An 11,166-nucleotide genomic window follows, 5' to 3' on the forward strand; every position below is an offset into this window, starting at 1 on the left:
GGTGATCAGGGTACACTTCAGTGTGTGTCGGTGTGGGTGTGTGATGGGTCGTTCTAAGCCCGTCGGCCTAAATGCCAGTGTATGAAGTTGCCCCCCAGCACTGAGGACAAGGAAGTAGAGGGAGCTCCTAAATGCAGTCCAGGCTTTCCGAGGGAATGTCCTGGGATCCATGAGCCAGGCGCATCCGAAACCGCCCAGCCACTGTTCCCCTGGAAAGAGAGCCAAATCGGGACGCTATAGAAGAGGAAAGCACTAGTGTCCACGGTGGCGTTTCGCTGCAGACAGACGCGTGGATAGAAACCTGAGAAGAAAACAGCGCCGAGGCCCCAAGGAACACCCTGCCGCCTCACTACTGTACCATCCCCAGGTGCCCGCAGATTTACCTGCCCTGTCCCCATCGCCTCAGGTAGCAACCCAACAGCGCGTTTCTGTCCCCTCCCAGCCTGACGCTGCTCGGAGCCCCACTGGGACCAGGGGAAGGACGGGGAGCGGCGAGGAAGCCGTCCTGCCCTCCCTGCCGCACCGCCCTCTCAGGCCCCTGCCTCTCCCTTGGGTGGAGGGTGTGCGCCGCGCGGCGGGCGCCGGCGCGGGGGACCTCGCGGGCGGCGGCGGACGGCGGGTGCCCAGCACCGAGTCCCGGCCGGAGCCGCCCGCTTTGCATACGCCGTGGGCGGAGCGGGGGGCCGGGCCAATGGGCGGCCGCCTGGCGCGACCCCGCGGGGCGCGATCCGCCCCCCTCGCTCGGGCCCCGGCCCCGCGCGGCGCGCTCTTCACTTCTTGGGGGCTTTTTAAAACAGCGCCACTGGGGTCTCTCCATGCGGCTCGGGCTATGACAGCCTCCGTGCTCCTTCACCCCCGCTGGATCGAGCCCACCGTCATGTTCCTCTACGACAACGGCGGCCTCGTGGCCGACGAGCTCAACAAGAACATGGAAGGGGCGGCGGCGGCGGCGGCGGCAGCGGCGGCGGCGGCGGCCGGGGCTGGGGGCGGGGGCTTCCCCCACCCAGCTGCCGCGGCCGCGGGGGGCAACTTCTCCGTGGCTGCGGCGGCCGCGGCGGCGGCGGCGGCGGCGGCCAACCAGTGCCGCAACTTGATGGCGCACCCGGCGCCCCTGGCGCCCGGGGCCGCGGCCGCGTACAGCAGCGCGCCGGGGGAGGCACCCCCGTCGGCCGCCGCCGCCGCCGCTGCAGCCGCCGCCGCCGCCGCCGCGGCCGCCGCGGCGTCGTCCTCCGGAGGGCCCGGCCCTGCGGGCCCGGCGGGAGCCGAGGCGGCCAAGCAGTGCAGCCCCTGCTCGGCGGCGGCGCAGAGCTCGTCGGGGCCAGCGGCGCTGCCCTACGGCTATTTCGGCAGCGGCTACTACCCGTGCGCCCGCATGGGCCCGCACCCCAACGCCATCAAGTCGTGCGCGCAGCCCGCCTCGGCCGCCGCCGCCGCCTTCGCGGACAAGTATATGGAGACCGCCGGCCCGGCGGCCGAGGAGTTCAGCTCACGCGCTAAGGAGTTCGCCTTCTACCACCAGGGCTACGCGCCCGGGCCTTACCACCACCATCAGCCCGTGCCTGGCTACCTGGATATGCCGGTGGTGCCTGGCCTCGGGGGCCCCGGCGAGTCGCGCCACGAGCCCCTGGGTCTTCCCATGGAAAGCTACCAGCCCTGGGCGCTGCCCAACGGCTGGAACGGCCAAATGTACTGCCCCAAAGAGCAGGCGCAGCCTCCCCACCTCTGGAAGTCCACTCTGCCCGGTAAATGGCGCCCCCCTTCTCAGCTCCGGTCCTCCGGCTCTGCTCCAGCTTCTCCTCCGCTTGCTCCCGGGCCACCCTGGCACCCCTTTGCTGGTTCTTCCTGACCTGCCCTAGCGGCGCCGTACCCCTGGGAGCCCGACCCCACTGACCGGCGATGCCCGTACTGCCCTGGGGTCGGGCTGACTGCTGGCTGTCCTTGGGTGAGGGATGGCTGGGAATAAGCTCGTTGGGACCCTGGTTGGCATCCTGCTCCTTCTGTGCCCCGCCCTCCCTAGCCCTTGACATCGACTTACGGTTGGGAAATTGACCTGGAAACTGTTTACTAAATTGCCCGTATTCATTCTCTCAGAAATGATTTCAGTGTGGAAGCATCAAGTGTTAGGGGTTGGGAAATACAGACAGGAGCTAGGCGTCGAACTGTTGTTGTCCCCTGAGCCCAGAGCCGAGGTGTGGGCCGCTAGGCCGGGCGATCAAGGGATCCCAGAAGGCCTGGCTGAGGTGGGCATGGGATTCCTGGGCAATTTCATTCCAGTGCAGAACTAACCACTCTCCCCCACTGACCCTCCAGATTTGGGCTAAAGGCTGGGTTTTGCGGAGCGTGGCAAAGGGTAGCGGGCGCGGTAAAGCGGCTAGCTCCGATCAAGCTGCCGCCTGCGTCCTGGCCTGCGTCTGATCTCCGTGTAACTTGCCTTCTTCCCTGTCTTCCAGACGTGGTCTCTCATCCCTCAGATGCCAGCTCCTACAGGCGGGGGAGAAAGAAGCGCGTCCCTTACACCAAGGTGCAATTAAAAGAACTTGAGCGGGAATATGCTACAAACAAATTCATTACCAAGGACAAACGGAGGCGTATATCAGCCACCACCAACCTCTCGGAGCGGCAAGTGACGATCTGGTTCCAGAACAGGAGGGTCAAAGAGAAAAAAGTCATCAACAAACTGAAGACCACTAGTTAATGGATTAAAAGCGGAGGAAGAGGGCAACTTGCAGGAACGCTTCACAACTCATTGCTTTACCCAGATAACGATTCTAAAGCTTAATAATAATTGAAGAATGGGAAAGAGAGAGAGAGACACTGGCATTTTGCTTTCCCAGGGGGGATCTCTTTCTCCTTGGTGGAATCGACTATTTTAAAACTTTAAGACATGGTAAAGACTGCCAGTTCTTCCGCCAGCCCCACTGACAAACTCTAGAGTCACACGTCAGCCCCCAAACACGCCATTTCAGATAAGTTACGCTTTTACTGAGATCTTGTAAGTATTTATGTGACCGTTATGTTTTAGGACATTATGGTATAGGGTAAGAATCCAAGCACCGGTGGCAAAAGCAAGAGGCCGCTGTGACCATCTGCGTGTCCTGCGCCACCGCCATCCCCCTTCGCGTGTTGTTAAGTGACTGCTCAGGTAAACCTTAGTGAAAACCCTACCGTTGTGCATTCTGCAAAACAGGTCATGGAGAGCTTTAGACGGGAGAAGGGAAGGTGCTGAAGTAATGATTTGGGGCTGTTTTCTGTGGGGGGGAGACAGGGAGGGAAAGCCCGTCCAAGGATCATTTGTCTTGGTAGTCACTGCAACCCGCTGAGCCTCTGGGGCTGCAAGGGAACCCCAGGCTGGGAAATGTCCTTCTGATAATCACTTTTGTGTGCTTACAGCACGCATATTTCTGTGGCATTTGGACTGTATTTTCTGCCCTGATATCATTTACTCTCCAAAGTATTTGATACAATTTTTAAAAAGTATTCAAAGCATCAGCCCATTCACAGAATTCACTTTCTGTCGGATCTCCAGAGAAGCACCGCCCCAACATGGTGGACTTTGGTTTAAGTACAATTAATTTTTCAAATTTACATTGCTTTTTTCCAATATTTACTAAACATATTGCTGGAGAAATAATTTTCTTCCTTCCTTTCCTTTCTTTTTTTTTCTTTTCTTTCTTTTAGAAAACTCAGAATGGAAATCCATTCCCCTGAAATATTTAGATGTTTACATTCTATATTTTGATCTGTTAAGGGATTCGTATTTTTCCATGTTTATTGTGTTACAAGGCCGCATTAGAAAGTGTAGGAATTCATCTTCACAGCACATTTTTAACCCAGCAGTTACTTCAGCCAGCACATTCATTTTGTTCATGCTCACTATAAAATGCTATCTTGTAAATAAAGACATTAAGCACACTGTGAACATGTATTTGTGCACCTGCTTTCCAAATATTCCTAAAAATAATAATTCAAAAGCCTTAGACCTGTAGATAGTGCTATAGTGGTGTTAATTATGTTAATAAAATAGTCACTGCCATTAAAAGCTGAAAGAAATACTCATTATTTTCCTATGCTGAACGTGCCCTGCACAGAAAGAAAAGAAGCCGGTTTGTTCTACATAAACCAAGGACCATTCTTTTCTCTTATTATTTAGTTGGGCTTTTTTTTCCCTACAAATTTTTTAAGCAAAGGGAGAAATCCCTCACAACTAAAATCCTAAAAATTTATAAAAGTGCTTCAAGAAGGTTAAAATGTCAGGTATTCTGAAAATGAGAAAAAGAAAAAGAAAAGAGGAAGAGATAGTGTAAGTTCTCAGGCTCCCTGTAGAAAATGAAAACCAGTTGTTTAGTATCAGTGATGCCCAGGCTGTCGTATTTTAAAATCTGCTGTTGGATCTGCATGCGTCTGAGAGGGCAGGTTTTGATATTTGTTGAAATGACAGGACTAGGAAAGGCCTTAAACCTTGACCTTGAGAAAAAAAGACAATTTGTGACCTTGACTTTTGACAGCTCATGAATTGGCCTGGGCTGGATTAGTAGATCAAGGGCGCCACCTCGTGTTGACAAGCTCTCTTGTAATTCTTCAGCTTCAAGGGAATCAAAAGGTCTTACTTTCTTGACTCCTTAGAGATTTAGTACTCATTTGTTTGGCTCCAGACGGAGCAAATTTCAATATATGTAATTTATACATGTGCCTGTACATATGTAAATATATATCATATATGTGTATACATATATGCATATCAGTGCTTGTGTGTGCTTGTGTGTGTGTGTATATATATATTTGTAGAATCTGTACAGATATAGTATCATTAATTACTGATGACCTGAGATGTTGTAATTTAAGGTGATTTCCAGAGTTGAGGTACAAAATGTACTTTACTTGATGAAGTGTTGCTCCTCTTCTTTAATGGCCAAGTTCAATTTGTTTTCACAGTGACTCATTCTGCATAAGATATCTGCAGATCTGCTTTAAAGCTGTACCTTCTTGTCACAATCTAAAAGGTGTTCTTAAATAACCAGTCTTTTCTGGCCCTCACCCTCCAAGGGGGTCTACCACCCTAATCAGAGCTGTAGGTGAGTCTATACAGCAAATAAAAAGCTTCAGATGCCTCACTGACTCTAGGGTTCTAGAGTTACATTTCAGAAATTCAAAGAAACCCACCTCTTAAGAGGTTCGTATGGAGAGCTTAAAGATCTCGTGTTTACAAAATGACCATAATATAGACGCAGAAGGAGCGTGATCCGGGACAGCTCAGAGCTGAGTGCGGCTCCTGGGTGGTGTGCAACCTTGCAGTGATGTTTGCAGAAGCTGCCATTTGACTTGGTGAAGATATGTGTACATTTAATATTAATAACCACCATCGAAACTCTGATAATTATTGTTTCTACTATGCTGTGACCCCTAACAACACATCAGGTGCTGTGTTTAGAGTCATAAATAATACATACGTATGTTTATATGTATTTAATATACACACAGGGTAATGTTTTTGTGGGACCCATGCTATGCACATGTGTATTGCAATGTTGGTGGAACCAGGAGCCTTATGATGCAGAATTTTGAAATGAGGTTAATTTTATCTTTATGTTAGAGGAAAGTCATTGCGACCGGAAGAAACGTATTCATCATTTTACGGAAAATAAATAATCGATTGGTTTCAAACCTGATGGAAACCTCTCCAACCCGAAGACATAAAGCTTGTTTCTAGATGGAGAATTACAGAAGGCCTCTCTGAGGCTGTCTCAAAAACAGCACGGCCTTGACATACACTTGTGGAGCGGCCTTGTGACGTGCAACCAAATCTCGCTGCCCCGAGGACTTGACTCCACCGCGGAAACACAGTGGAAACGATGCCTCGGACCCACCTCCCCAGTCTGGTGCCACAACACCCCATTGCCGACTGAGCTGCCATCATTCCAAAGTAACAAACAGCCTTCACCCCAAATGTTTAACGTGGTGGGAAATCCCCTCCAAACTGGATCGCACGGTGTGTTTACGAACGGCTCCAAAGGGGACTCTTCCGTTGATGGAGATATTTTTCTTTAGATGTAAGAACTGTGCTGAGCCTCAGGCCTCGGAAGGAGGCCAACAGCAGCCCTGCGGAGGAATACCGCCCCTTTCACAAGCCATCCTCACTGCAGGAACTCTGGGTAAAGTAGTCAGCTTTTTTTTCCCCCCCCCTGCTCTCTCTTTCTACGGTTTTTGAAACTAATGACAGAAGAGAGTTAAGAGGTTTTTTTTTTTTTAATGACTCCCTCCTTGTTCTAAAATAGTTGTTAATAATGTTGATCTTACCTAACTCCTCTCTTATTTAAAATTCCCGTGGACCTACCAGACAGCCGAAGGGACCATGGGTTATGGTGGCTCCCGAATGCTCCCAAATCATCCAGTCTAACCCTTTAGGGAAAAAGACATCCAGGCGGACGCCGGCCACCATCTAAGAAACATAGTGCCAGATACTGGGATAGAGTTGTTGCATAGCTGATTCGAGTATATTTTTTTTCCTAAAAGGGAAGCTTTTTGAGTAAGATATTGTAAATATGCAAACAACTAGACACCATTTTTCATTTATTAGACTAGCAAAGATGTTAAATCCTGTAATGGCCTGTCATGTTACCGTTAAAAAAATTGTAAATATGGAATTTGGGAGGGAAAAAACCCTATTTTTTTTCCATCTGCTCTTAATTCTGTCAAATTTATTAAGATATTTTAAGTGGATGATTGTAAAATGTCATTACTCTTTATGCTTGATGCAGAGCTGAAGTCATGCATTTAAATTGTGTGTGTTTTTTTAAAAAACAAAAAGAAAAAAATTAAGAAAGAAAGGGGGGAAAACAAAATTTTTTAAAAAATTTAAACCTAATTGAAATATTTTCTTAAAATTCACGGGGCAGCGCATTTCAGCTGAGGGTGATTCTAGGACGTGTGCAGGTAGTGACAGATTTCACCGCGTGATAGTATACGTGGCGCTCACACCTTGCTGAGTGCGTTTGCCGAAGGTGCGGCCTCTCCTGCGCTCCCGGCGCTTTCTGGAAGCTCCAGGGAGAGGAAGGCTGCCCCGGGACCGCTCAGCTTTAGACCCGGTGGGTTCAGAGGCGCCTCTCCGGATCTGCGGACCTCTGCAGAGGAGACGCTGGGGGCGAGCTGATTTATGCGCATCCCTTTAAAGTGGATAGAACGCGTGTCAGCTGCCCAGGACCTGGAGAATCAGAGAAACGTGCAGCGAGTTGCTCACATCCCATGTTTTCATAAGCAAAAAAAAAAAAAAATGTGGCCTTATCCAAGAGGCCTGCTGAGTTTTTTGCCTAGGTTTCAGGAGAGGCACCCAATAATTGAGTTTTCATCTGCTAGGCCGCCGGGCAAATAACAGGTGACTGCATTCTTTATGAAAACACGCTCTTTCTGATCAACTGCTTCCGTCGTCGGGCATCTGCCAGCGTCCACCAAGGCCTAAAAGTTGTTTGCTGTTTTTAATGGGATTTTAAAGAGAAGAACATAGGCGCTGGCACGGAAAACGGCCTCGGTTAGTACAGCTGAGGCTGTGTGTTTCATTTCTGCACGGCCCCGTTGCGCCGCTGAAGGGCCGGATCCACGGGGCACAAGTCGTGCCCGCGGGTGGCTGTGCGGTGGCGGCGCGGAGCATCCCCAGGTGCGGGGGCGTGCGGAGAAGCGCCGCTGCGGACTCCGAGCCTCCGGATGCCGCGCCCTTGGGCGCAGAAGCGAGGCTCAAAACCCTCCACGCCTGTCCGTGAACCCTCGACTCAAAATGGAGGCTCCAACCCCGCGGAGCCCGCCCCGCTCGGGGCTCTCCGCGGCGCACAGACCGCGCTCGAGGCCCTGGACCCCGGGCCTGCGCCCGGCGGACCCGGAGGCACCGGGCACCCGCCCTGGGAGCCTCCCCGCAGCTGCGGGCTGACGTCACTGCCGCCCGAGCGGGCCCCCGCGGGCGTTAGGTGATGAGGACAAGCCGGTTGAAATGAAGGTTTGGTGCGGGTGTCCGCTTCTGCGCCCCGCCCCTCCCTCCCCCGAAGAAGAACCGAGTATTTAATCTCTCCCGGTTTTAATTCTTGGCAGCGTGGAAGGTGGTTTGCAACGGGAAATAAAACTTGACAGGAGCATTTTCTCTAAAAGGGGTTCTGAGACGGGCTGAAAAGAAATCGTGTTTTTCTCTACCAAATACTTCCGTTTTCCGAGCCCCGGGCCAAGCAAGGGGCGGAATGAGATCCAAGGGAGCGGAGCGGAGAGCGAGCCGCAAGCAGGGCCGAGCTGTGGGCCCGAGCGGCCAAGTCCGGTCGCCCGGGCGGCCACGGGTCTCCGCCTGGGCCGGGAGGCAGCCTCGGCCTCACCGGGCCGCGCGCCTCCGAGACGCTCCGCCCGGCGCCGTCCGCAGCCCGAGGCCAGGTCCCCGCGAGCTCACGAAGTTGGCACGGCCAGGGGCCGGGTTGGCACACACAGTAGTGCCTGGTGCTGGCTGAGGGCGGCCGGGGTCAAGCGAGAGAAGAGGGCCCCGGGGGAGGGCCTTAGGCTGTTTGGCTTTATCTCTGAGCCTTTTGGCCCAGGGGAGGTGAAGACGAGAGCCCGAAAAGGAGGTGGCGAGAGCACTGCTGGGTGCTTTGTTCGGGCTGAGGGTCTGCGGACCCTGCACAAAATGGATGGGGAATGGGGGTGAACGGTGCAGCAGGAGAGGATTGTCCGGGCTGCTATTGGGTGGGAGAGCCTGGAGACAGCAGAATCCTCCTCCCTCCAGCTGAGAGAGAGACCTCCCCTCCAGCCGCAAAGGTCAAGTCCTCCACTCCATGGCCGCCTCTGCGGTCAGGGCCGGTGCGCTGCCGCGGCCCAAGGAAGACCGGGCACACAATTGGCCGGCGGCAAGCAGGTTCTGATAGCGTGGGCTTGAGGGCTGGGGGCAGGGGTCCTTTCCCGGTTTCTAACTCCATCGCCCCCAGCCCTGTTGAAGTTCCAGCAGCCACCGATGCAGCCAGTGGTGGCTCAGGCTGTGCCACCATGGAGTCCTGGAAGAGCAGGGTGCAGGAGACTTGAGCCGGTGAGGCCTATCCCCTGTGAGAGGCAGCAACGCCTGCAGGGTGGAGAGACAGATGATGGAGATGGCTGGGCCTGAGTTCTGAGTCCTTAACTGCCATAGAAACAAGGGACCAGGTAGGGCCAACGGGCCACTGGGCCAGGAGTAGGTCGAGGGAGCAAGCACCCTGATGGGAGCCTCTCCTGAGGTGTCTCAGTCCCAGCAGCTCCCTCAGTGCGTGGCAGGCCTTTGGTGAAACCTTTGATGCTCTTCTTCTCCTGCCTAAAGTCTGGGCCAAGAAGTGAGGTGAATTCTTCCAAAGGTAAATATCCGTGATCCCCGGCCCCAAGAATGCCCGCACTGTGTTCCGGAAGGGTGGGGGCCCCTTACCTCTGCCTGTGGCCTGCCGGCCGCAGGTCACCACACCAGGCCCAGCAGTCAACAAATAGCGTAAGCCTGGTTTGCTGCTGAGCTGATGGCTCCAGGTAAATCAAAGATTTTGTCTTTCCCTGTCCCCCCTCCACCCCCCAGAACACAGAAAAGCTGGGCTTTATCCCTAGGGCTGCCTAGTGGGGCATGGCCGAGAGGGGACACTAGGGGCTGGAGAGAGTGCCTGTGGGTGGGTACCATGGCAGAACTGCCTTGCAGGGCATGGGGCAGGGTTGGAATGCACGGGGGCTCATCCTTCTCAAGTCTGGAACATGAGCCACGAGTTGTGGCTGAGTAGAAAGAGAGGAGGCTGGGGAACTGTCCCTGAGGGCATGGGGGCTTCCTGTGAGCTACAGCTGAGGGTACCCAGGCCCCGGGGCCAGAGCTCCCCTTCTGGTTGGGCTGCCCTCATGTGTCCCCTTTACTGTAGACGTCGGCTAGGGAAAACCCGTCTGGGCCGAAGTTGCAGGGAGAATGGAAGGCAGATGCTGGAAACCAGGGATTTGCCCTTCAAAGTTCCTCCCACCCCATTTGTTCCCCTTCAGTGGGGGGTGATGGGGAAGTGTCTAATGAATACACAACAATAAAAGTAATAGTTCTTCTGAAAGAAAGTAGCCCTTTTTCTCCCACCAGTTTGGAGCCACTAAACTAAATAATAACCAGGTGGTTTGGGTGTCTGAGACCTTCAGTTGGGGCCTATGCCTCACCCCTCAGAGGCCAGGGAGAGAATGTGGACTTCTTCAGATATTGAGGGATCTCTGATGAGTGAGCCTGTGGGTCAGAACCAACCCAAAGTTCAAGTTCAAGACATTACCTGTCCCCAGCTTGTGGACACGTGGGTGTCTTGCCAACCCAACAGGATAAATGAACCCCTGCCTCTACCCAGCAGGGAGAGGAGTCTCTGGATATATCATCTCAGCCTCAAAGCTGCTTCTGAACAGCACTGATCTGCCGACAGACCATTTCCCAGTTTCCTGAGGACAAATGCTAGGTGCCCTGGGCCTTTCCAGACAATCCCTATTCGAGGCTCACCGGGGAGGGAGGGCAGATGTACCTCCAGAACACCTCCCACTGGGAAGGACAGAGCCCTCCGTGGGGGCCTGGCCTCTGAGCAGGGACCAGGGAAGTGTTGTATGGCCGTTTCCACCCTGCGCCCTCCAGCTGGCGGTTGCACCTGTGCGCAGTGTGGTCACACAGTTTTCTGTGTAGCTTTCTAGAAACAGGTGTGACATTTAAGAACAAAGAAAGGCAGGGGCTTGGACCAAGGAGAGGCAAAAAAAAAAAAAAAAGAAAAAAGAAAAAAAATGGTGCCTCAAGTGATCCATAAGGTACATGACCATAGATCTTTGGGAGGGAGTTTATTTATCAAGTGAGCCTGACTCCTCCCAGGCAGCTGCCACCCAGGACTGCTGGGCCTAGAAAAGCAGAAGCTGGAAGAGAGGGTGGAAGTGCTGGGAAGAGAGGGAGGGGGAGAAAAAGGGCACGGTAGGGCCTTGGAATGGAGTATTCAGAAGGGGACAAATCCAGCTCCGATTCCTGGCGGAAGCCTGGACGGAGGAAGAGTCAGGAACCTAACAGGCCCCCTTCTCTGTGCTTGACCACTGGGTGCCCTCCAGTGGCACCTCAGTTCTCGCTCAGCCTATGAGAAGCATCTGCAGAGGCGGGAGGCCGAAGACGGGGAGACTCCGCTGGAAAGAGGCAGGGCAGGAGACAGGCAG

At 53.6% G+C, this 11,166-nt stretch overlaps 1 protein-coding gene across 1 annotated transcript; it reads left to right on the forward strand.

The window, feature by feature from the left end:
• Nucleotides 1-572: 572 nt before the first annotated feature.
• Nucleotides 573-8,064, forward strand: HOXA13 (homeobox A13). The gene is made up of 2 exons (XM_045828467.1): nt 573-1,742; nt 2,451-8,064. Exons 1-2 carry the CDS (start codon nt 692-694, stop codon nt 2,693-2,695), a joined length of 1,296 nt encoding a protein of 431 aa, XP_045684423.1. The 5' UTR covers nt 573-691; the 3' UTR covers nt 2,696-8,064.
• The last annotated feature ends 3,102 nt before the right edge of the window (nt 8,065-11,166 follow it).

This window comes from Phyllostomus hastatus, unplaced genomic scaffold, assembly GCF_019186645.2.
Source record: "Phyllostomus hastatus isolate PE091 unplaced genomic scaffold, TTU_PhHast_1.1 phas_scaffold_78, whole genome shotgun sequence".
In the NCBI taxonomy this organism is placed as follows: domain Eukaryota; kingdom Metazoa; phylum Chordata; class Mammalia; order Chiroptera; family Phyllostomidae; genus Phyllostomus; species Phyllostomus hastatus.